Source organism: Heliangelus exortis, chromosome Z (genome assembly GCF_036169615.1).
Source record: "Heliangelus exortis chromosome Z, bHelExo1.hap1, whole genome shotgun sequence".
NCBI lineage: Eukaryota > Metazoa > Chordata > Aves > Apodiformes > Trochilidae > Heliangelus > Heliangelus exortis.
Window position 1 is genome coordinate 38928150 of NC_092454.1, and position 27765 is coordinate 38955914.

General features: G+C 39.2%; 1 protein-coding gene across 1 annotated transcript; it reads right to left on the reverse strand.

Moving 5' to 3' along the window:
• Positions 1 to 327: 327 nt before the first annotated feature.
• Positions 328 to 21893, reverse strand: CARNMT1 (carnosine N-methyltransferase 1). The gene is made up of 8 exons (XM_071732005.1): positions 21491 to 21893; positions 18138 to 18333; positions 17047 to 17210; positions 10211 to 10351; positions 6277 to 6455; positions 4285 to 4398; positions 3287 to 3390; positions 328 to 2994 (listed from the first exon to the last, which is right to left on the reverse strand). Exons 1-8 carry the CDS (start codon positions 21823 to 21825, stop codon positions 2893 to 2895), a joined length of 1335 nt encoding a protein of 444 aa, XP_071588106.1. The 5' UTR covers positions 21826 to 21893; the 3' UTR covers positions 328 to 2892.
• Positions 21894 to 27765: the final 5872 nt, after the last annotated feature.

Genomic DNA, 27765 nt, shown 5'->3' on the forward strand with positions numbered 1-27765 from the left:
GCCCGTCCTCCCCCCCTCCCCCGCCCGTTCCCCCCCTTCCCCGCCCGTTCCCCCCCTTCCCGCCCTCCCCCCTCCTCCCCCACCCGTCCCCCCCCTCCCCCGCCCGTCCCCCCCCCCCCCCCCTCCCCCCCTCCCCCCCTCCCCCCCTCCCCCGCCCGTTCCCCCCCCCCCTGCCCGCCGGTTAGCCGCCGGGCTGCGCGAGAACGGTCGCGGCGGGAGGCGGGGCGGTGCTGCGGAAGTGCGGCAAGCGGAGGGAAGGCGGGGCAGAGAAGCATCCAGACACATCCGGTCCGGACAGCGACGGATAAAAATCACACGCGAGCGACGTCACTTCATACTGCAAACTTTAATATCCCGGAAAAATCAAGTCTGTTACACATGCTGAAAACCGCGGGCAACTTCCTATTCTTACCTCCCTAACTGATTTTAGTGTGATCTACACATAAATAAAAATACAGGATACTTTACATTGGTCAAACTTATTCCATATGAAGAAGTATAACAGTGAGGATTATGCAGCATTTTATTTTACACCTGATACCATGTACAGTTTAAGAGTGACGTAAGTAAATGGTCTTGGCTTCAGCTGATAAACACCTCAAGCATCTATCCCCCCCTACTCCATGTATACAACTGAAAAGAAGAATGTTACCACATTCAGTAATACACAATTATCCCCATGCATAAAAGTGATGCATTTTAAGAACTCAAACACAACTGCAGGTATAGGACTACTAACTCATAGAACTTACAAGCTTCCAGCTCTTAATGTAACTGGTACAATTCTAAAGATTCGGGAAAGCTGACATTTTTAAGAGTAGAAACAGAAGCATATCACTGTATACCTGGTAAAAGTAAGTAAAAACATTTTGGGGAAAAAAAAAAAAAAGGTGCGGAGGCAAAGAACAAAGCCATCAGAACTAAAGATAGTGACATTCAAGCAGAAAGCAAGAGTTGAATTGCCCATTATGCAAAACAAGACTACTACATTTCTAAGTAGGAGGCAGAAATTGGGCAATATTGCCAACAGCATAATCAGCTTTCACATAATCTTGTCTTATTTTAATGAGTTTGAAAAAAATCAGTAAAATATGGCAAGTCTAACTAAGGTGAAAAAGAAAAATCAGAATTAAAGCAAAGAATCACAAAGTGCCTCAAGAACTAATGAAATAGTAAGGAAATTAAAGCAACTTGAAATCATTTTTAGGTGTTCAAATAAGACTTGTTTAAGCAAAATCCTAATTAAGAACTTCTGTAGATCACAAGTGTTTATTCTCAATAAGGATCCTGAGCAGAAAGGGGCACACTACTACTTATACTCAGGCACGTGGCCTTGTGCAGTGTTGAAACGATAATAAAAGTTTCTTCCTTACAGACTTTTTAGTTTAGTAATAGGGGCATAAGTTTCTTGCCTTACTGGGAAAAAAATCCAAAAGCCACTAACAGAGCTATTAAAAGTGATGCGATTAGGACATCACCATGAAAAAAGGGGCAAGAAATAATAAGAAATAAAAAGCTATTGTTCCATGCTATTATGACCAAATAAGAAGAGCCCCTTGCTTTCTTATTTTTACAGGAAATTTTATATGGAAATTTTTATATTTCAAAGGAATTTCTGAAAATTGACAAAATGGTAGAGTAACCAATATATTAATAGATGGCTAACGTGATGCCTTCCCTCAATGTTTTCTCATGTATCTAACTTAAGTGATTCAGGCTCCTGTACAGCATCACAGCTTGTAAATATTCACCTAAGCTACCTGTACCAGGAAAAAACCCCAACAAAACAAAAAAACCCAACATTAGGATAAGGAACCAAGAAGCCACTAAGTCACAAGGGTAAAGTGCCTGAAGTTACAAGGAAACTGTCTACCAATTGGCCTGCATGTGCTGACTTCAGTAGAGATGACTAAGTTGCAGTGCATGTTCTTTACCTGTAACTTTATTTTTCCCCTTTGAGGAACATGGCTTTTCCTGTTGCATATCTATACACGGAATGGGTAACTCAGCTAATTTGTCAACTTTTTGTAAAAGAACTCAGGGTATAACATGACTTTCTGTTTATTATGTTTAAGAAAAAATACTGCTTCACTCTGTCTTAAGCAAGTCACTAGGTGACTCAAAAATCGCCATATTTTAAGATGGCAAAACATCTAATATTTCAGTGTCAAAACTACCAGATTAACCAAAGTTGGTGTTATTTGTGAACTGAAGCTAACATACTTCTTTGTGACATGCTGTTGTTTCTTAATTCAGTGCTCTGCTTTCACATATTTTAAATTGCCTATGGGTTCCAAGTTTTGATTAAATTGTTAACAGTTGTACAAAGAGTAGAATTTGTATAATAATCTACTTTATTAGTTTTACAGGAAATCCTGTAAAAGTTCTGATGGCTATCATATCTATCAACAATTTTACACTTTTCCAACCATTTCAAACTTTATAATTTAAGTATATGTTTAGAAAACTTCTCTAAATGTGACACAGGTAGTACAGGAAGTACTTCTATGCATTCCTAACATCACAATGTAGAAAAAAGGCAGTAATTAAGTATCTATGAAAAATGAGGCAGCCTATGCAGAGAATTAGCCTGATTATGGTAAACATGACATTTTATTCTCAATGTTTTTGATCTTTAATGCATTCCAAAGCACAAATACAGTGTATGTGAACATCTCCTCTGTTTTCACAAGTATATTACAAATATGCATGTCATAGTACATGTCTGGATAGCAACACAAATATTAAGAAAATAGACACTATCTAAATCCTATTAGGAATATGAAGGCACCACTGATTTGAGGTTGTGTCCAGACATCACCCAGTCCATTTTGTTCTCATTTCTGCCTTTCAAGCCAACATTTTTTTCCTATGATTCTATTTAGACCACTTCTATTCTGGTTTTCTCACCACAAACAACACACATTCATAGTAGTATTTCATCATGGAGAGTTCATTCACAGTGTAAGTTGACAGTACAGATTCTTTCTCCATCTGAAAAAAAAAACAAACCAAACAGTTTTTAAAAACACCTTCACAAGAACTACACAAATCTGTCTTTGCAAGAAAAGAAAAAAGATATTTACCAAGTTATAGAGGCCATCTCTACAATTAAAAGAAAATAAATCAGGAAATCAAATGATTTGCAACACACAAACATTTTGTTATCCTAGACATTATTAGAATATGCTATTATGTTGAACTAAATTTAAGTAAAGGCTTATTCAAAGGAGTTTTTTCTGGATTGTATCAATACTATTTATTGCAAACTACAGCATCTTCTTACCTCTATATGGAATCCATATTGCAGTATAACATTTTTTATATCCTCATAGCTTAATTCTATAGAAAGTTCATTTCCCAAGTTTTCAAAATGGTAAAGGAGAGGACCTAGAGTACAAAGATAAAACAGAAATGCATATTAAAAACCAATATAAAAATAAAAATCACAAAGTGCAATTAAGGCTCACATATTTAAATACAGACAAAAGAACCGATTTCTATCACTCAAATATTATTTTTATAATGAATTTCAGTCAATGCAAAATGAAAACAGGTTAATTTAACTGTTTATTAAAAAATTAAGACTCATTTCCTACCAGATCGTATTTTCTTTACCTTAACAGTTCTTTATTCTAGCATCCCTGCTGTCCCTACACAACAAAAGGGAGGACACAGTCTACTCAGGAGCTCATACATTTTATGACTGGACAGGATGGGCGTACATACTTTACTGACTGACTTTCAAGTGACTGGCCAGTTTCTACTACACAAAATGTTTTAATTGCCGAGTTTTGTCTGCTACTCCTTCACCACCAGAGACTTAAATTAAGCCTGTCTTCTTCTGAGTCAAGGCTTACATAAATCTTCCAAAACTTCTGATGAGAAGCACAGTACAAGCTAGATAACAGATTAAAAAAAAAAAATTCCAGGATGTATTTACATACAGAAGTTGCATTTGCTTACAAAAGCAGTAAAAAAAGAATAGATGACACCACACACGTCAAATAACAAATCTTTGACGGATGAATGCAAAACCTGCCACTAGGAAAAATTACCTCATTTAAAAACCACATGATGTCAACTTGCTTCTCATTAGCAAGCTTCTGGAAATATCCTGAACACATCTGAAATTAATTTCCAAGCCCTAGATATTTCTGTGCAGCTGCACAGACTTTTCAGCACAGACATATTAACCCCCAAAACTCCTTTAAAGTACTAGATGTCCAATATGTTACCAAACGTAAATCAGGATTAGCAGGAAGAGAGGCTGGTGACACTTGCCTACATTTATCCATATTCCTCCGGGCTTCAGTATTTTCCATATAGTATCAATATAATCAATAACATTATGTGCTGTATCTATGAAGAAGCAAGTTGCTATGCAGTCCCATGTATCTGCACAAAAATAGCAAATTATACAGAGATTAGTCTCAATGTTTCTACCCCTATAACAGTTCATCACTTAACCCAAGTATTGTAACACTCAGCAATACCTTCAACTAACAACTGAAGGCTCTTCAGTTCACAAGTAAATAAACATTTTGCTTTATGTCATTAACAGCTAGGTTTAGCATCAAGTGATCTATGGCTGTGCACATATACAGTCTAAAATATATTATTTATGCATTTAATAACATTTTTCATATACATTATATAAAATTAGGTACATTTGTTATGGACTTTCCTACATATTTCACTGCCACAACTGTTAGAAATACAACAGCAAACATATTCAGTGGTTTTGGGCCTCTCTAGCTAATATCTAGAACAATTCAAGTCTGTGCACTAAACAGTACTTCCACAAATCACATAGCTTTAAAACACTTTACTCAGTATCTGAGTATTTCTCCAGCTGTTATTTCTTACTAATGAATAAGCAGGATCTTTCAAGTCTACCTTGGAAAGCACAAGTGTCCCTGTTTTTCTCTAAAAATGCATCCTTTTTAAATTTTAAAAGTTTTAAGTTCTGCAAGTAAAAAAAAAATTTAAGTCTCAATTTATGCCAGTATTAGATGTTCTAATGTAAGACGGAACCTTCAGAAAATTAAGCAGATCTAAGAAAGGTTCCTACAAGAAAATATATGGAAGTCTAGCTGAACAATAGAGGACAGAGCAATAGCTATATAATCCCAGCAAAGACTGGCATGAGTCAGGTAGGGACAGAAAGGTGGAAGCAGCAAAAATATGTCTCAGTTGGTAATCCCATAATGCATAAGTAAAAAATAGTGACTTCCAAATAGGAATATATTATAATATTCGACTATACATAAAAGAACTGTGTAAGTGCTACTCTTCATCAAATCATAGAATCATAGCATGGTTCAGGATGGAAAGGACCTTAAAGATCATCTAGTTCCAACCCCCTGCATGGGCAGGGACACCTCTCATTGGACCAGGTTGCTCAAAGCCCCTTCCAATTTCCAGTTGAACACTCTCAAGGATGAGGTATCCACAACCTCCCTGGTCAACCTGAGCTAGTATCTCACCACCCTCTCACTGCAGAATATCTTCCTCATGTCTAATCTAAATCTACCAAGTTCCAGTTTAAAGCCATTACCCCTTGCCCTATCATTACATGTCCTTGTAAAATATCCTCCCACAGATTTTCTGTAAGCCCCCTTCAGGTACTGAAAAAGTAAGTCCTAAATATGCAATTGGTAGAGCAAGCTCTAAAGATAGTATTCTGCAGGTTCCATCAACATTATGTTAACCATAAAGCATTACTTCCTAGCTTCAAAGAGTACAGCACAACTAACCAGACCTCACAAAAAAAAAAAAAGTGTTTATTTGTACTGACAGAAGCCTCAGTCTTTGATAACTTATTTCCCCCAAAATATTTCTCTGAAATATATACCATCGACAGTCAGTAACTATAAATTTGATTTATAATTTTATATTACTGAAACAGTTTGCCTTGCTTTCACACCAGGAAATGAATAAAATACTCACATTAACTTTTTTACACTACAGAAGTGACTAGTTTCACTGCTCCCTTTGTAAAACCACTTTTCTAAATTAAGTCAACCTCTTCCTAATACTACTATGCTGTCTTACTCTGAAAGAGACTACTTACTTCAACATAGGCCTGTTATCCAAGGAGGTATCCACATATTTTTATAACTGAGAAGAGCTGATTTTAAGTAAGAAAATCTTGCTACAGTACTTTTTGCTACATGCTTTTGCATACAGTTCCCTTGTACTTATAATAAAAGGTCCCATTAAAATACCTTAAAGATAGTTACATGAGTAGCCTAAAATTTTACATTTACTCACTGCACTCAGAATAAATTTCTTGAAAATCCCCTGCCGTCATAGAGAAGTTTGAACCAGAAGGAAGACTGTGAGGATCGACATCAGGGAAATAAATTGGGCGTATCTGATCAGCAGATCTTCTGTTATTGCTGAATTGATGAATCCAGGGATAAAGCTTACATGAGTTAACTTCAGAGCATCTGCAAAATATGGAAACCAGCACAGTTCAGTTTAAGCTGTTTTTTTTTTTTATCATCTAGAAATGCAGGAGTTAAAGACTTTCAGCAACATCCAGTTTTTTTGTTGATAAAGTTCTTGCAAAAGCTACACGTTTTCTAAATGACTTATCTAGTTCATAACACTTCAAACTGCTCATATATTTATAGCGTGATGAAAAAAAGAATTTAACTCTGAGACACAAATTATCACCACAAAATAACACCCTTTTTCATTTTAAAGCTTTTCCCACTATTTACCATTTCCCTTTAAAGTCTTCACTGAAAAGAAAACATGACAGGTTGGCCAATAGAAGTGTGTGTGTTAACCATTCCAGCAGTCTCCATGTGCTCACAGTCAATTTATATTAACCTCAGAACATTCTGCAATAATGGAGATTTCCCCCAAAGTACTGTAAAGAGATCTGAACAGATTTGAACGGTTTCTTTTCTAACTATCAGGAAACATGCACCTCCTTCTTTTTGTTTTCTCAGCACAAAGTATATTCATGCAGACTTTTAAAACATTCCCACTTTAATATGAAAGACCAATCCCTCTCCATACTCAGTCTTGAAAACCTCCTTTTCCAGGTTCAGTAATTTATACTTCAAAATTAAGTACTGCAGACCTTTACAATTCCATCCTTCCAACAAAATATGTATTATATAGCTTATGTTATAAAAATGTAGCATCTTTAAATGTGATACACTTTATTTTCTTCCATCGAGGCAGGACAATACTGTTCAACACTGCCAAAGAGTTCTGGCCAAGATGGGTAACGCAGTATTACTTCTGACCACTGAGATAAAGAAAAAAAATTTAACTGTCTTTATCTCAAAGCATTCATGGACATACAACAAACACAATTAAGCAGTCATCTCAAAGCATCAAGATTTATCTACAATTACATTATTTCCATTTATTAGTATGAATTCTACTGGTATTAAAGCTTTTTTAAATTAAGCTTACTGTGACTCTGCTATAGAGTGATCTTCTATTACTTCAGCTGAACTTTCTCAAATACTCAGAAGTGGGACTACTGCTTCAGAAGGGCTGTTAGACTGAGGCTACTGACCCTATCCTCTCAATCTCCAGCTGCAGGAAGGAGGAAATCAGCAAGCAGCTGCTCATGTCTCCTCTACACAGATAACACACTCTAGTGTGTTGCTTTCTCCTGCCAGATGTCAAAAAGAAGTAACCTATGTCCTGTGTCTCCAAACTGCCTCAAAATGTCCATACACTTTCCAGAGGCAGGAAAGCAGATTATGCTTTTCACAGGTTTTGCTCTTCCAAGGCATCCAGGAAATTGTGTCTGTACATCACCAATCAGCAATCTATTATTCATCCAGAACTCACCCAAAAAGCACCAGTAACAGGAACCTTACACATACAAGGAAAAGCAGTTTCCCACAGAAGACCAATAGCCTTGGAACCACTGTAGGTTAGCTATTTTATGGTCACTTTTATTTCAAATTAGACTTTCCTCAGTGGAATAATGCACTCTAATATTTCAAATACTTATATTGTCCACAGTTACACAATCTACACAACATGCAATGCAACGTTATCCACAGTAATTGGTGTTTTTACATGCACAAAAATCAGCAGATACCATTTTGTATACAGATGAGTTAAGACACTGTAACACATCTGGGTGCCCACTCTAGTAGCTGGCTTGACACTCAGTATAGTAATTTTGTCTTCCTGAAAATAAACCAAGGTCAGACAAATAAGGCAGATCCAAACTGGAAGCACATTAGCAAAAGCTTCATGCTTTCATGAACTATAAACAGAAAATAATAAATTTAGTTAAAAACTAGTTTGCAAATCCTTCTTACTGACTACTCTTCTTTAAATATTATCTTCCACTTTTCTCGATCATTGCCATTTCTTCTAGTTCAGGGAAGGCAAACATTTCAGAAGACCAACTGGGAACAACTACATAAAACTGAAATGAAGGATCCCAGAAGTCCCTAAAACCTTAATAGACATCCCAAGTCCACAACTGGCAGTTGGCCACAGTTTGATCTGGCAGGAAGGAGTGCTTACACTTAACTGAACTGACAAATTCAGAGCTGGTTTAGCAGTATTCTCTTTCGTGATAATAAGAAAAACTGAAACCGATAACTTGCCCAGCAAAGATGAAGACTACAGGAGCTGAGCAACACTCAATTTTGTTGCCTAATACCTAATAGTGTTAGCAATTCTAATGCATACACACCTCTTCACTAAGCATCTATAAATAAGAAACGCTAGATGAGCATTAGATACTAAAAATGGTTACTACCATAAACTAAGCATGGATCTTCAGAATTCTACACACAGACCAAAGACTAATTATTTAAAACAACAAAAAAACCAAAACATTTCAGAGCTAATTAGCAGTGTTTTTCATTTGACTTTCAGATCTGAACGACTGTGACAGCTGATCAACGCTCGCAACGACAGGAAATTAATACTTTTATGCTGCTTTGAATAATTTCCAAAGCTCTAGAGAGTGTAAAAGCCAGTAAGTCTCTGTAACTAAGGATGAGAAGAATGTGACATCCTTTTGGTAGCTGCAAGGCATTAAGTCAATTCGACTGTAATAAGCAATTTCATCACTAGATGAGTCATTTAAGAATAATGCAAGGGAAAAAAACCAAAAAAACCAAACCTCTAGCAAATACTTATTTTCACCACAATGACCACTGCTGTTTTAAGCAGATATGCAGCAGGCAGTCTTTTCCACTGGCTGTTTCTGCTCATTTAAGATCATCACAGTCCACTGAGGACAGTCAGTCTATAAACTGCTCCAAAACAATGTAACAATATAAACTACAAGCCGGTAACTCAGGTGTTTTCAGCAAAGGTTTATCATTTCAGATTGAAGAGTGAGACAATGGGCAAATTTTGTCTCTCTGAATTTGGTACTAACTCACAGACCACAGAATGTTGGGGGCTGGAAAGGATCTTGAGAGATCATGGAGTCCAACCCCCTTGCCAGAGCAGGACCACCCAGTGTATGCCACACAGGAACTCCTTCAAAAAACAGAACAGACTCCCAGATTTCTTTTCAAACTTGCCCACCCTCTTACTTAAAAAACCAGCCTTCTTTCCTCTCTTACAAGTTAATTATGCAACCAGTAATTTCCAGTGCAAGTGACATAATACCAGATACAGAAAAGTGATTCTAAATTAAACCTGTAAAGTAAAATTTACCACATTCAAATTTAGTACTTCAGAGTAATTGCAGAACTATTAACTATATTATTTTAGTTGTTACTTAGTGACAGGACTTGCGTGAAGTGGTTCAATGTGCTTCACTGCTTGTTTTTCATGCCAAAACTATTTTACTTAACACTTTCACCGGTTTTCTCTGTTAGTAATCACCACTTAAGTGATTAAGTATCATGCACATATTAACTAGCCCCTGTTTGACACTGGTGAAACAGATGTGAAGTAACTGATAAATCCTATTCAAGATTTTGCAGAAAACGTGTGGTACAAATAAGTCTTACAACTTAAAAGCCATGCTTCCTGCTATAATCTTAGTCATTAAGACACAATGCTTGCCCACCCCCCCCCCCTCCATTTATCCCACTGATTTTTTTTTTTTTTCATTAAAACATTCTAAAATGTGGTTACCTTGTGTACTGTGTTAGGATTTGCAGATTTGGATTTTCATTTATTTAAGTTTTTCTCATTACAGTTTTGCCTCCCTAGGATTCAATCAGCAAGTAAAACATAAGCTATGTACCTGTTGAGTACAAAGTTAGAAGAAAAGAGCATAAAGAGGCTCCATTCATTTCCTTGGCATGCATAACCGAGCATAGCTATTTCCCACGCCAATCTACCTAGCCCAGCACCAGGTACCAGGATATTAACTTTGGAGAAATCCCTGCAACAGAACAAAAATAATGGTTAAGCCTTTATCTGATACCTCTTAACAAAACTAAAGGGCTACTTAAGCATTTTTTCCCATATACTTAGATATTAGAAATGTATTTCCTGTATGACTGCTTTCTAAATACAAATTGAACCAGTCCTTTTCAGATTGGTTAATTGTACAGTCAGTCAAAATAATTCACAGAAAATGACACAAAATAATATATAAAGCCCTCATTTAGCATACAGATCAAAATTACAAAACATGGTTTTCCTGAAAACTTAATAGTTATCAAGCTAAACTTAAGTGAATTAAAGAAAGAACATTACCATTACCACCAATTATTTTTCTGAGATACACTGATAACTACTAAACAGTCTAGAAATCTTCTTGATTAGATAGCATACAAAATAAACAAGTATTTTGATCCCAGAAACAGAAAGCAAACAAAACTTCCATAAGCCAATGAACAATTCAGGTTGTAAAAACCTTAAAGCACCTTCTCAGCTCTGTGGGTTTTAAATATGCTGTTAACTGATTTAACTCAAGCACATCAAGTGACCCAAGATTTCCTAAATCAAAGTACATTGCAACTCTCTAACCCTTCACTTCCCGTAGCCAGGCATCAAGTTGATGACCAGAAGGCACCCAGCAGTGTTTGCTGAGATACCTAGAAAAAAACCTCTCCAGTTCAACACCTAATACACAGAAGAACTAAGAACCTCATAATTTTCTACTCTTTCCAGCAAAAAAAGGCAATACATATCTAGTTTAACTACTAGAGTTCCATCACAAGGCAACCAAACCTTCATTCATAAGACAAAACACTCTCACGCCAGACTGAAACGATATTTCATTTCATTTGAAAATATTTTCAACTTCCAGTTGTGATCATGACTTTGTAATTTTATGTGCCAAAAAACCCCAAATCTGGTCAGGCTACCCTCCCTTTTGTATTGCACATTCAAAGACAAAATGTGTATCAACTTATATGCCACTAAGTAAGTGAAGCCACAAATCAGAACTTCCATACAATGAAAGAAAGCCAAATGCAAGGTCTTTGACTATATGAAACTCTAGGATGACAGAAAGAGCTCAGAAGTGCACTGAAAAAGAAAATGAGCAAGCAAGTTATGTAAATTCTGGAAAGCAGTACATGTCTGAAGACTATTACCAAAAAATAAAAGAAAGCATTCTTTTCTGAAGGCCACACAAACTAACAAAAAAGATTTAACAGTGCCTTTTGTGTTGCAGCTTAATCATGTAATTGGTGAAGCCTCCCAAGGGGAAAATAATCAAACTTCTTCTAATTCCTGATTTTCATTTCCATTCAATTACGCTTTCAGGTCCTTTGTTTTCAGATTAAAAACAAGTAAGAAATCAAGTTTTTGCTATTAAAAGCACTCCTGTGAAGCGAGGGTTCTCCATACCTCTCTTATACAAGAAAAGCCAGAAGAATGCTAGCCAGTCTTACTGAAAAAGTCTTACTGAAAAAGATTAATTCAGAAAAAAGTACTTGTTCAAGATGATGTTTTTGAAACAGGGACCTTGGTGGAAAAGGAAGAAGGAAATACACTTTATGGAAGCTAAACAAACCCTAATCTTACAGCAAAAGCTGTATCTATTAACTTTAATTCCAGAACAAGTCTATTTCATAACTTCCTTACAATTTTACTTAAGAAATATTTAGCTTTCCTCAGACTTTTGCAAGGAGGACACTTCTACAACGAGTTGATTGAAAAGCCTTATGCCACTTTCAAGATTATCATACATTGATTAGAAGAGACCCTTCTCTTAAAAAAAAAAACAATGAAAAAACTAGTAACAAGGAGGTATACAGGTGTAATGACATTTTACAATCTGCACTATTATTCATCCTAAAACAAGATAAAGCCTCTAGCAGGCAAGTGAGACAATTTAAAATTGACTGTAATTGTCTCTTATTTTAACTCACAATATAAAGCTTTTGTATCTCTGAAATAAACTTCCCAATTCTCTCTCAAAAAAATAGTTGCAGCAAAGGTACTGGAGTCTGTCTGCAAACTTGTTAGCAATTTAATTCATACCTATGCTCTTCGTATCAGTTACTAGGGTCTGGGACTGTCCAGCAACTTGATTTTGGCATACATAGAGACCACAGCTAAAAGAACAGAATATAATCTAATCAAATACATGTCCTTTTAATACAGACATTAGCCTTCAAGGTTTGAAGAAGGTTTGGTTTTTTTTTACTCTATAGTCAGAGAAAGCAAACTGACCATACAACAAATAGTGACTGTTGATAGTGTCCTGCTGTAAAAAAATGCCCACCTTTTTCTTTTCAAGACTTAAAAGCAACTGTTAGTGATAAACAATTGATGAATTAAAAGTATTAAACTAGTGGTAGTGGAAGCACTATGATAGAATATATTATACTAATTTTGCAATCATTAAAACAAGTAAAAAATAATTCCATAGAAACTTTTTTCTTTAAATTATTCACAGTCATAAAAATTTAGGAGGGTAGAAAAACCCACTTCGTTTGGTGGACACATAATTGTAGGAGTAGGAAAAACAATAAAAAAAAACCAACTCAAAACTGTTACAAGGGATAACAGCCCCAGGTTATCCACCATGCAGCCAGCCTTGCACTAGCAAGGGATATGCGGTGTGTTTGGCTTAACTGTTGAAACTGGAAAAGTCTTTTCAAAAGACAGTGGAGAAATAGCAGAAACACCTAAAATTTGTCATGCCATTACTGTACTGCATTTTGAACTGAGACCTATTTTCAGCTTTTAGAGTTTTAAAACCATTAATGAAGATTTTCGCTTTATGTCCTGTTTGAAGGGACATGATTTTATTCATAATAAAAATAGAGGTTTCTTAATTTATGCCTATTTGCTATAGCAAAAACATGATGGTCCTGGAGGGACAAACTGAATTTTAGAAGAGAAAAAATTAGTGTGTTACATCCAAAACCCAACCTCATTTGCATAACTACACACTGCAAATCAGTATTGGCTAATCACTATACGTGATAAGAAACACACAGCTCATACACAATTAGTGGAAACATCAGCAGAGTCACATGCTGGGACTCCTTTCCTGATGTCATCTTACCTCTGTAATGTTTGTAGATTTCAATAGTGAACAGATCCTATTACCAGTATAGAAATTTTCATTCTTTTACTGTATCACATTCTCAGATCCTTTTTTAAAAGGACAACTACTTTTCAAATAAGATAATGAAAATAGCTAGTAAGCACAATCATATGAAGAATTCTTCTCCAAATATAGTAGCTGAGGCTAATACACATCCAAGTAAAGACCTGGAAAGCCTTCAGTGGACCACAATAACACTTAAGATCTAGTTTGCTCTTTAGTCCAATGTTAATTAAAGTTTAGGCTAAGGAGAAATTGACAGAAATAAACACCACGCAATGACAGATGTATTTTATATAAAATTTAAATAAAATTCAGATAAAGCAGAAATTTTATCATCATTATAAATGTGACTGAATGCAAGCAAGAAGTATAGCCAAGCTCAGCCTTAGGACTATTACGGTATGTTTTTAAAATAAAATGGAATCTAAGCACAGATGACTTCTGAGCTGCTCTGCCATTATCTTGGAAAATGCAATAAATTACTGGCCAGCATGAAAGATTTCAATTCCAAGTTACAGGTGATTTCAGAGGTCAAGTTAATGAATAAAAGGAAACTCTGGAGAAGGCACCTAAGTTTACTGTTCTTGGCCAGGGAATAATTTGCTAAAAGGTTAACAATTTCTTTGGTTCCTTTCAAACAAGCAGAAATTTTTACATCCTCTCATGTAAGCAGAAGCGAAAGAAAATAAAGATGACCAGAAAAAGGGAATTAAAAAAATATATCTGGATATTATTTAGATTTTTAACTTATGTCTGCCCATTAAAATGCACATTCCATCAAGAAACAAAAAGTCATCTATATTTTAGTCTTTTCTCCTACAGAAACCAGTGATCATGGTTCTTTCAGATCCAAGAAATACAAGAAATTCAAATGGTTGATCAAAAGGTAGACAATATTGTAGAAACATGTGAGCTGAAACACAAATTCCAACATTAATAATGCAGGAAATCTATCAGTTCTTGAGGAAGATCTATCTTATGGGACTTAACATAACATTGCTTTGCTGATCCTACTAACCAAGATTCTCTGTCAAGATGCTAAGCAGAAAGAAGTAACTATTTCTGAAGATGAATGGGAGGCAGAAATGGCTTTTGCCATTTTATTTTCAGATGACAGTCTTGTCAGAAGACTGGACCGAAACACAACATAACAGTAGCACCCACTCACAAGACTGTTCCAATTTACAGCTGCTTTCAACCATTGCTTGTATCTCTTCTGCATCCTAGAAAAGCAAGAATATAGAGCACTTCATTTCTTTTCCTGTTTTTTGCATACCAACTGAACCAATACAGGCCAATTTTGCAAAGAACAACAACACAACATGAGCATGCATCGAGTGAAACATATTTGAATAGTTTCAAAAACTCACTCTTTTTTATATAATTCCAGTGCATGGAATCTACAATGCTAACTGATAATATTGACTAGAAATTGAATGTATAATTCCACTGAATCCATTAAAAAGTAAAAAGATGACTTGTACTAAGAGTTTTAAATTTCAGATATTTATTTCTCCACCTTTTTCAATGCAAAATACACCTAGACAAAGCTATTTTTATCATCCAGTGCCAACAGTACACTTTCACTAGCACTTCCATTTCAGTATCTCAGGAGACTTCAATACTCTGTACTACAAAAGATAACTCAAAAAAAAAAAAAAAAAAAAAAAAAAGCTGAGCTCTGAAATTTTATCTACAGGCTGTCTTCCCACATTAGCAACCAGCCAGTCCTGTGACTTTGCACCCACTATACACAAACAGCCCAAACAACTTCATTAAGTCCAGGTCAGGCACAGCCTATTCCTTCAAAATTAAACAACTGTTCCCCTCCGAAACCACAAATGAACCAGAATGACCAGACAGCCTGCCCTGATAAAGAAGTTACTTCTTGCACAAGGGTGAGGTGGCACTGCCAGTTAAGCCTCATGATAAGCAAAGAGAACAGGTTCTTCTGAACAACTGCTTCTTGCCTCGAAAAGTCAAGTACACCCAAGTCGGAGAGCCTCTCGTCACTAGGAAAAAGAGCAAGCTGATAACAGTAAGTAACAAAACATGACCAGAGAACACTTTACATAACCACTACTACAGCTGATCATGCATATAAAACCTTTAAACAGGTATGATGTGTTACAAATTTTATAAATAAGTTTAATTTGAAGACTCAAACTTGGAATAGAAACGTGTGATCTATACAGGGATGTTTTGAGATTTTTGTAGAAACAAAGTAAACATAAGTAGTATTTCACAGCCATCATAGCAGGGACAGAACTGTCACTTCAGTTGTGTTAAACTACAAACAGAATTCCTGGTGAAGAAGCACAAAGCTATCAACTTCAGATCTACCCAATCTCTGACCATGTATTGATTCCTAATACCAGCTGCTGCTTTTGAAACACAGCTCATAGATTAATAAGAAAGTCTACACTTTCCAACTTCGCTCACGAATCTCTAAAACCTGACAGAAGTTACCTCTCCCATAGCCAAAACGCTTGAAAGCTAGCACACAGAGAAAAAGGTGCATTATTAGCACAAAAACATATTGCAGAAAATTCATCTTTGCATAAGGTATCTTCAGTGGTACATCCTCTTTGAGGTAAGCTAGCCCAAGACAAAGACAAAGCAACCACATCTGTTCCTTGTTCTGCCACAATTAAGCCTTTATTAATGAAAATCTAAAGATCTGGTGAAAGTTATGTTCAAAATGGTCTAAGCGTAGTGTCAGCAATTACTGAGAAGGAAGAAATCTCACAGGAACACCCATTTATAAAGAAAACTAAATTCTGACCTGTTAAAATTTATGAGTATGAAGTTCGTAAATACTGCCATTATAAGACTTAAGTTTAAACTAAGATTTGCTATACAATGACTGGGCTGACTAAATGACAGGATCTCTATACAAATAATTACTACAGAAGTAGAAGTAGTATATTCAGATATTCTACCAGTATACTGCTACTTAAAGCAAACTAAAAAAACCCTGCACCAAATACTATTTCGGTGGTTTTAACAAGCCAATGCAGTCACAAAGTGACCTTGACATATACAGCAAAGCTTTTTTTAGACTTGCCTTGTAACAGCTGTCTGAAACCAAGGCTAGAATTCAGTATTTGATGTGTTAACTTCTTAGTGCAGTTGAACTCGACTACAGGTTATGAGTTTTCTTCCTCCTTTCCTCCTTCCACCCTGAAGGGTGGTAGTCAAAACTTGCAGCTGGAACAAGGGTTCTTCTGTTTACGTGCAACACACACACACTCTGAAGAATCTGCTTATCTGCACACTTTACCTCACTGAGCACCGAGTTAACAACCTCCTGAGGTCTCTTGCTTGGAAAGTTAACCCATATTCCATTACATCACACTGTAGAAAAAAAATACTCCTAGTTTACCTGGTATTCCTTTGTGAAGATTACACTCTTGTCCAACACCTTGCATTAGAAATAAAAACGTTCTTGATGAAAAAAATCTATCATTTTAAATCCAAGCTTTTTATTACTCAATAAAAACTTTGTTAGATTCATGCAACAGGATATGCCCACATAAAAATAAGTCTTAAAATACTATTACCATCTTTCTTTTGGAAAGTTCTTTACAATTTCATTAATGATTGGCTGATAGCAGGAATCTCTCTCAGGCTTCCCCTCTTCACTCCAGTCTCTCACAAATTGTTTCAAAGTGGATTTTAATTTGTCCATGTCAAATGTTGAAGCTGGTGTAATCTTTCCTCTACCCTGATTAAAGTGAAGGGAAAAAAAAAAGTTAGTGGAAAATATATCAAGTACCTTTAGTCTTGGGCAAGGGGGTGTGTGGAGTAAGGTATAAACAGACAAAGGCCATGGTATAAAGGTTCTGGGAGTTTTAGCTGACAAAGCACTCGACTTTCACTTCTAGAACCAGGGTGCAAATCCAACCTAGAATTCTAAACACATAGAATTTGTCTCAGTTCAGCAGGCAAGAGACCAAGTTCCACATCAAATAAATACAGTATGGCATAGCAGGGAACAATTCAGGATAGCACCAGGCCTCAGCTAGTGCAGATGCTGAACTGCTTATCCTAAAGGATCCCTGGAGTTACGATGAGGCAACACTAAGCTCACATTAGAGCTGCCCCTTACTATACCTTGCCTGCTGATACCAAAAAAAGGATTACAGTTTCCATCTCTGCCAGCCTGATGGCAATTTTTTGCAGATATGCCACAATGAAAAAGCAGGTAAGTAGTGAAGATGTTTTTACTGACAGCAACATTAAAAACATGTGGCCTATCTAAAACTTTTAACTGACTTGGAATGCCTTAACACATAGTAACCTGAGACAGACAATGCCATTTATGCTTTACATTGTTAAATGAAAACAAAGTATCTTTAAAATGTAACCAAGGTAGAGCTGTAATTCTGAAGTGAAAAACTGCTGGTTTACATGTAAGCGATTACTGTAATTTTCTTCAGAGTAACTAAAAGGACTAAAACCAAACAGTTTTATTAAACATGAGCTCTACTAGATATGGAAGACAAGAGCGAGAAAATGGAAGCAATCAGGAAGTAAAAATGAAGGCAATAAGAAAAAGTTGGAGACCTAAAGGTGTAAAAGACAAATGCAGAAAATCCCAAAGCATACAGAATTCAAATTTGCAGAATGAAAAAAATCCATTTTAACATACATCTTCTCCATATTCTTTATTTTCAAATATACGAGCGCAGTCATTCACAATGGTCTGTAGTATCTCTTGATTATGATCAATGCACTTCCGAATCTTGTCGAGGTGAGGAAGGAATTGAGGAAGAAGATTCTGCTGGTTGGCTGGGAGAGATTTAAACTGCCTCTCCGTTCTGTTCACTCGTTCATGCATATTCACTCTAAAAAGCAGAAAGTTTAAGCATTTAGATTTTTGAAGCATTTAGATATTTAGACTGTTAGCTTCTCCAATTACTATTACTCATTTCTTTAGACACAGAAAGTGTAATTCCTTACTAGAGTACAAGTTTTCAAGAATGTTTGTTCTAAGCTTTGGTTGTACATTATCACCGTTTTTAAGATGTTATTAGTTTAAGAGGATAATTGTTTTCTTGGAGTTTCATCACCAAGCATTTCTAGCACTGGTGATGACTACCATAATATGCAGATCTACAAATTCAATGAAAAACCAGCACCCAAATCCATAAAACCCAAACAGATTATTTAAAAAATCAAATTTAAATTAAATTAATAGGTAGGTGTTGTGGTAAACTTTGGCTACAGAAGTAATGAGATGCAGAGGGTGAAAACAAATCCCTCGAAGTTAAAAGCTTCTGAAACAACCGTGTAAGTCACAGCTGAACTATATCAGTGCTCTAGCAGCCACATTAAGATACTAAACTGCTGTCTTTTAACAGCATTTCCCCTCAAGTATGAATACTGCAATTTGATCATGTAACTGATCCAAGTTAAAAATAGAAAGCTTCCATTTCTCCAAAATAAAAGTTCCATTAAGAAGGTGATTCTACAGCCAAGAGAAAGAGGTGTGTTTTTTTTCTTTCCTCTTCCTTCTCCTCACCCAGGACAGCTCTGTCACACACCATATTCTAGTATTCACCAGGCCTGCCATAAAGCTCATTTAATTTGCTAGCCCTGAAAAGTCTTGTATAGATTTTTTTAGATTTCTGTCAGTCTAGTGAGTCAAGCTGGATGAGTAAGGACAAGCTAGCAAGGGGTCATTAAGCCTTGACAAGGGATACTGCCCCTTTTGGCAGTTTTATCAGGTCAAGGAGTACTGCAGTTTATAAAGCTCTTGTGTCAGAAGCACTAAGTTGAAAACTAGCCATCACAGAGAGTAAGATGCAGTTGTTGCAATTTTTATTGCAGCCTCCATTCGAAAATTTTACCAGCTAGTATTTCCAACATCATATATTTGCTACCGAGAAGGCCATGTTCATTGCAATACCTATGACACTGGTTTAAAATTACACTCAGGAACAAAAAATAGAGAAGTAATAATGAAAATAAACTGATCTTCTATATAAAATGCATCAGCCTATCTTAATACCACCTCCTTCAAAGTTTTAACAGAAAAATTCCTTGAACCATAATACCCTACCTCTCCATGTGGAATTGCAGCCTTCTAGTAGAATGAAGGAATCACCGAAATCAGAACAACAGACAAAAAATGAAGTCCAGGTATCTCCAGAAGACAAGAACTTTAGTCTGGACTCACCTAACATCTCTCATTGCCTTACTCACACTGACGTTTCCAGATAGATTATTTTTAACTCATAAGATATATAATTTCACTTGGAGATATTTCTTTGAGGCAGGGGCAATTTAATTCAACTTCTGTACTGGAAATCTGAGTCACATCCTTCTGCTTTGCAATTACCAAGACCAAAATACTCAAAAGGAACCCAGAGACACAGTTGGAGCATGAAGTTGAGAAAGATGTTCACAGCTTCTAAAGCCTGAGAATAAAATTATGTCACCACTACCAGTAAATTACAGTTGGATGCTGTTATAGTAATAACTGACACAGAGCCTTTGGCATGGTGTCCTGGTTTTAACTTGTCAAGCTGCTACATACCATGGTCGCTCTCCCCTCACCCCAAGGGAGTCAGAGAAAGAATTGGAAAGGGAAAGACTCATGGGATGAGATTAAAAAAAAATTAGAATTGAAACAGAATAAAAACATATATAATAGAATATACAAACAAGTGATGCAGGCAGCTGCTCAACACCTGCTGCCCAGCCTGTCCCTGTCTAGCAATCTCACAGGAGAGAAACACCCAAACTTTAGTCCAGGAAGAGAGAACTTCCTGGCAAATTCTTAATTATATACTGACCAAGACACTGCATGATATGGAATATTCAACTGGCTAATATGGAGCCATTGCTCTAACTATGCTCCCTCCCAGCTTCTTGTGCACCCACACTCTTAACAGATCATGCCAAGTTTAAAAGTCCTTATTTCTTAGCAAAACCTAAGAAAATCAGTGTATTACCAACATCCTTCTCACATAAAATCCCATGCTAAATCCAACTGGTAACGCAAGCTACTTAGAAAAAAATCAGCTCTATACCAGCCAAACCAAGACATATGGCCAAACTGAATTACAGAATTCAGTTTGGAAGAGACACCAAAGGATCACCTAAGACCAACCTCCTCGTCAAATACAAGGTCCTGGAAAATGAAACAAGATACAAAACCAGCAAAGAAATATTGGAAATATCACCCGTTATTTCCAAGAGCCTCACTGTCATGTAGAAGCTGATGGTTTATATGGGTTTTTGTATGATGGTTTGTAAACTGATGTATGCAAGTATGCACTGTAGGTACATTCCAAATATGCTTTCCAAATGCAGACTAACAAAACATCGTTTACCAAAATACTGCAGAGCACTGGAGTCTTTCAGCCAGTCCTCCCAATGCACAGCTTGAGTAACCTTATTTTCCTTTTCCCTTTTCCATTCAATGGATTCAGATACAAAGTCAGGTTCCCTCACCCCTTACTGCATTCCTACAGGGCCATTAATACCTTTTCTAACTCAACAAATGTCTAGTGAAGTTACAACAGCCCTATCAACAGTTCTTATTTCTTGTGCAAATTAACACGTCTTTCAAAATTTTCCCCCAAAGTCGAAGCACCGCTTGTCTTTCTTTGCCAGCCAGAGGTGCTGTGGTTTTGAACATTTACAACGTCTTGAAGCATTTTATCTTACAGCGAGAGGCCTTTCCGACCCTCTTCAGGTGCTCCCCAATTTGACACGGCATTATTATTATTATTATTAGTAGTAGTAGTAGTAGTAGTAGTATTAGTATTATTTCTTCCCTAGCTGAGAAAGTCATCGAAGCGACGCGACGCGCGCCCCGGAAGAAAGCGGGGAGGGTGGGGGGGTCAGAGGTCCCGTCCCGCCTGGGGCTCCTGCCCCTCGCTAAGAGGCAGAGGGCTGCCCGCCGAGTACCGGCGGCGGCCACGCCAAAGCGGACGGAAAAGCGAAGGAACTCTGGGCGAGAAGGCCCCACGCACAGCGTCAGCTTTCGGTTACCCGTAATATCGGAAGGCATTGATGATCCTCCGGAAATGCTCCCGCTCCAGCCGCTCCTCCTCCACCTCCCCACTGGCTGCAGTGGCGGCCGCCGCCAGCGCCTTCGGCTCTGGCGGCTGCCGCCTCCGCCGCTCGTCGCTCAGCGGGTCCGGCCGCTCCGCCTCGGGCTCGCCGCCCCCGCCCTCTCGCGGCCACGGCAGCTGCTCCCGCTCCGCTTCATGGCCCCGCCGCAGCCCCCTGCGCATCGCCTTGGCCGGCGGATCTCTCTCTCCCAGCGGACGCGGGGACGCTGGCGGCGGCTGCGCTTTACGGGACACAGTGCACGTGGCCGACATCCCCGCAGCTGCCGCCGCCAACGGTCACGCCCGCCGCGCCCGCTCACTTCCGGCGGGGGGCGGAGAGAGGCGGCCCGGGGCAGTCAGAAACTATCGCGAGAGGACGGGCGGCGGCGAGGGAAAGAGGCGGGGGGGGCGGGCCTGTGTGTGACGTGACGTGACCCGACCCGACCCGACCCGACCCGACCCAGGGCGGGGCGGGGTGGCTCTTGACCCGGCTGCGTCAGACCCTGGGGTTTGGGTGATCTCTATACTGCGACGTGCTGGGCTCGCTACTGGGGTCCGCCGTCGTTAGGCACAGGCATCCCACCCCGGGCAGTCCTGTAGGACCGTGTCCTTGCCACATCCACGCGTTAGGTGTCACAAGGAAGGAGAAAAAAGCCACGGTGGAATAGTGGCATTCCCGGGCTGTACGAAATGGTGGGTAGGGAGACCTCTGGGGTGAACCTGGAGAGGATGGGTGCCTGCCTAGCACGAATCCCCGGGTCCCACGCTGAAATTAAAAGTACAAGTTAAGCAATTAATGAAGCCCAGCTCTGGCTCGGTAGGTAAATGCTGTGGTGAGGTACCCAGCAGCGAAGCAGCTGTGCTGACACCAGGAAGGAAGTCCTGCAAGTACCTCTGCACCAGACTAAACACAGATTATGCCTCCTGAAAGCAAGAAGACCAACAACTACAGGGAGAGAAAAGCAAGGCAAGGTAACCAGTGGTAGCAACATACAAGTCTCTAAATTTTCTCCCACAATGTTACACTTGCACACTGAGACCAAATGAGGGCATCCTCCACAAAACTCGTTTGACTGGGTGCTGACACCATCTGTGTCTACTGCAGCAATTAACCATGATCCTTTCCAGCTGGCTTTGAGAAAAGGCAGATTTTACCAAAGGGCCTTCTTTTTAAGGGCCCACGCCCTTCTCAGTTTGACAAGCTAAAGAATGCTGTCTTCTATCGGTCTTCTCTGGCGACACACAGGAAGTGCTAATGCTTTGGTAAACCACACAAAGTAGCAGTGGAACAAGAGAATTTTTTAGCACACCAAAACTTAAGTGGAAATAAGAACACCAGCTTCCTAGCAGCAGCACTCTCACTTTACTGTTAATTTTTCTAGTTTTCTTTACTATCTTCATACTTATGTACTGCTGCACCCCAAATTTCAAATTTGTCATTACACTTTTGGCCTAATCGTATTGAGCATTTTGATCGAAAGTCTTGTTGTTTACTTATTAGTGCTCTCATGAGGCTATATGCTCTTTCTCTCTCTCTTTTTTCTTTTTTTTTTTTTTTTTTTTCCTGTGGTGTCTGCAGGAGGGGGCTCACTTTCTAAGCAGCAGCAGGGTCTGTGGGGGTGCAGGCAGCAGCTGCAGCAGATACTCTGGTGATGCTCACAGGCCGTATCTGAGCTGTGCCCTTGTGTGAGGAGTTGCAAGAAGCAGCTGCAGGGACAGGAGTGGGGGTGCTCTGTACCAGGGGCAGCTCTCACTCTCCGAACAGCACCTCTCAGCCTCTGAAAAGGCATGCTCATTCTCATGACTGTGGTTTTTGTCTTACTCCTCACCAATATATGAACAAAATTAACACCCACCAGAAGACTCAAAATTGAAATGCCATTGCTACTAAAATCTGGTGGAGTTGGCCCAAAATAAGATGAAGTGGTACAATCTCCCAAACCAAAACTGAAAGTGTAATTACCAACCAAGTTTTTTATCTCTATGAAACACCAGTACACCATGCTCCACAATATACATCAATATTGAGGACCATATTGCAGTGGTGGCTCTTAAGCAGCTTTATTTGCTTCTAGCATTCGCTCAGAAGCTTCTAACAATTGAGCTGCTGTAGCACCTTTCAGGAGTGGTCCTAACACCAATTCTTGTGAAAGTTGTAACACTTCAGTTTGAAACCATGCCTGCAAGTCTGTGCGTACAAAAGGACCAGCACCCAGTAACATTTGTACTTGCACCCTGTATAATACATTGATGTTCTGTCTAGGAATCTCAGCTGCATTTTCACACAGCATTTTCCATTTATGATGAAATTGCAGTTGTTGAGAAGGAGAGTATTAATGAGTATTTTTTGTCATATGGCATCAACAATTGAGCAGTAAAAGGATGTTGCAAAAGAGATTGAGTAAATGAAGATTTCAAACTGTACTGTGTAATGGCAGCTTTGGCTTCTTTTATCATTTTCCAATCTAATGCAACCCTTTGACCTCCTCCCCTGGTCCCACAATCACTTGAAAAGCCATCGGACCCATGTTGGGAACCTTTTCTCCTTCAACTATAGCATTTTGAATAATTTCCTTCACGCTTGTTACCGGATTCACACCCCTACAATTCCCCCCCTCCCCATGTTGGATCTGGAAGAGGTAGAGCAGTGGGTGCTAAAGGTTTAAGGGAAGTAGGAACAGGAATAGGGAATGGATCAGGAGGTAAAAATGGATTAGTGCCCCTGGGTTGTTTGGGAAATTCCCTGAAGCAAAAACTAGGGTGTTTTTCAGGGGTATACTCATCCTTGGTCTCCAGTTTTTTCAGTAGTTCCCTTAGTTGCTTGTCTCCAACTCCCAGTTCTTCCTTTGGTTGTTGCTCTATAGCAGGCATTGCCGGTGTTGACAGGGGAAGTGGAGGATAGGTCGATGGCAATGGTGGTTGAGAAGATGAACTGGTCTGTGGAGAAGGGGGAGGAAGGCAGCAGCGGCAGAGTGGCCGAGAGCTGTGGCAGGCGGGTGGGAGGGTGGGGAGGGGTCTGCATTCTGAGATTCCTCACCCATGTTCTCCGGCTTCTCTCCCTCTGGGTCCACCAACAATTCTGGTGGCAGCAGTGTTTTCAATAGCTTTTTGTGTTGCTTCTCTGTACCACTTTTACTTTTTGGCCGAACCACAGGGTCAAATGGCACAGTTGGCCAAGCTTGAATCAGTACAGCCCCCGCGGGTGCTGGTGGGGGTATTTTAGGTGTCTCAAATAACTGTTTAGAGGTCAAGTCCGTATTTTGACCATTTGTCAATACTGCTAATCAGGTATTAAGGCAGCAAACGCTGAGGCTGCTGCTGCCCTCTCACTTTTCATTTCTTTTAATATGTCTCGAATCAGCCTCCACAACGTGGCTAATTTTCCAGCCTCCTTGGATCCTTTGCTAATTTCATCCCATAGGGACTTCCCAATTTTTTTACACGTTTCCAGCTCGAAAGCTATACCGACAGTGGGGATCAGGGCTCTCTCTTTAGCCCACTGAAGCAGCTGCTTCAGACTGTCACTCTCATAATGTATCCCTCTCTGGGAGAGGATATGTTGGAGCAGCTTAACTACTGCCTCTTTTTCTTTACTGTGTGTAGACCCCATCTCCTCGCCAACCTTATCAGGGTGAGATTCCTCCAGCAAGTGTGTTTCTACCAGACACTGGGGCAACGAGCTGTTTGGTCAGCCTTCCCACTACCCTCTCATTCCAGCTGTCTTCATCGCTCCTGGGAAGCAGCAGGAAGAGGGTCCCTGTTCCGGGCACTATTTTGGGATACCAGTGGACAACATGCAGATTAATGTAATCAAAGTATTTCTATTTATTGAGAGTAGCAGTAGCCCTTTCATATCCAGTCAGGCTGATAACATAATACAAGCATACTGCTAATTGGTACACCTTTTTCATATGCCATAGGGCACTATCTAACTGGTGTAAATACAACTGTTTATGCACTGTCTATGTGATGCTTTCCTATCCTGTTATTCTTCATTTCTGCTGCCAACTCCCTTATGCTTTGCACATAACTGATCTTTTAGTAACTTTGCGGCTGGGCCTCAAGGCCCTTAGCTGACTCGGGCTAATGCTAAGTAGTCAGGATTGCTCACATATCCATTTTCTTCCAAAAAACTCTCCAACACTTACTCTTCTGCAAATACAGCTTGACATTTTTGACCATAGAAGTGTCCAGTGGTAGTGCCAGAGAGGAAGCACAGACAGTACTCCCAGACAAAAGAATCATTGTTTCCAAGGGCATTAAGTGTTTCCTTAAGTAGAAAACACCATGTAGGTGATAAAATCAACATCTGAATCAATGACACACAGTGTAAACAGAAATGCAGTTTTTAGCCTTAACTTTAAAGGTTAAAAGGAGACCAGTAGCTCTGCAAGACTAGAAGTTTGTTCCCACTTAATCAGTTTTAATCACTACTATATCATGTTCCCTCTGTTATTTTGACATAACGAAGATTAAGCTAATATGTTTCTTAACATATGCAAGATACTTGGCAAGGTTTCCTTTGGCTACGACAGCCTGAAGTTGCAGCCAGCAGCACATGGCACCACTTCCAAAGACATACTTTCTTCACAAAATGAACCACAGTCTCCTGTCCTGCGACTCTTCTCAGGAACTTCACAGCAAACACAGCACCAGCAGTCAATAGGCACCTGCCAGGGGCAAAGTAGATGTTTCCTGTCAGGGGCTGTACCACCTTGTCATGGTTTAAACACTGGGCCAGCAATTGACTGAATGACAGATCCTCTCTGTCATTAATCCTACTCCCCTCCCTGATAAAGAGAGATAATAGGGGAGAGAAACATACGGGTTGGAAACTAAACTACACAGCTTTAATGAAACAGTAATGATAAAGAAAAAAAAAATACATACAAATTTACAGAAAATCAGTACCACATTCCTCTCCCCTCCCCCTCCAGTAACACTCAATGTCACCACCGAGGCTGCAGGGCAGCCTTGAAAAAGTCCAGGCTGGACTCCTGGAGTCAGCAGCAGTTGGGAGCTGGAGACAGGAACACACAGTCTCAGACTGGTACAGATTGGGACCACAGGCAGACAAACCAAATCCTCTCAGGATGGCAAAGAAGGAGGAAGAGGTGAAGAAGGGCCAAAGGAAAAGGCTTGACCCTTGTGATCCCTCAAATTTATACTAAGTATGACACATATGGGATGGAATACTACTTGGTCAATTTTGGCCACCTGTCTTGTCTGCTTCTCCCTAAAGTAAGGCCACAGGTGTGACCCCTTTACTCACTTTCTTTTTCCAGAGCATAAGATGTTCCTCAGAACTGAGCAGTGTCCTTGGTTCTGCACACCATTCTCTAGCAGTAACTATAAACACCAAGCATTATCAGTCCTAGAAGCAGACACTGAGAAACTTGCTGTTATTTCAGCAAGTGCAGCTACTTAAAAGAGACATTGTAATCTTTCATTTCCCAGCCTTGTCAGTTCCTTATGCTCCTCTAGAACCAATGTATAATTTTTAAGTTGTACTCACACATTTGTCCACCTAGGAAAATACTTCAAAAGTATTCAAAGGGCCTACAAGTTCTGCGCAGGGATGGGAAAAACAATAACAACAAAAATCTAACCTTAGAAATCTAACCTTCACCATTGTATTGGGTTTCAATTAAAAGTTTTTTTTGTAGCATGGAGGGGTTGGCTTTTATGAGAGGACACCCGAAGCTTCTCCCACGTTGGATGGAGCCAAGACAGATGTGCCTCTGTCCAAGGCTGAGCCCATCAGCAGCAGTGGTAGTGCTTCTGTGATAACCTGTTTAAAGAAGGGAAAAAACTGCTGTACAACCTCCTGGTCTGAAGGAGGCTATGAACCCATGGAGGGCTCACACAGGAGCAGGCTTGTGGCAGGACCTGTGGAGAGAGGAGCCCAAGCTGGAGCAGGTTTGCTAGCAGGACTTGTGACCCCATGGGTGACCCATACTGGAGTAGTCTGTTCCTGAGGGACTGTGTCCTGTGAGAGGAACCCCATGATGGAACCAGAGAAGAGTGTAAGAAGGAAGGAGTGGCAGAGACAATGTGTGGTGAACTCACAGCAACCTCTATTTCCCACCTCCTCACATCAATCAGAGAATCCAAGAGTGAAGCTGAGCACAGGCAGAAGGGAGGCGGGGGGAGAAAGGTAAGATTTTTTCTGATTTCTCATTATCCTTCTCTGGTGTTAATTTGCAATAGATT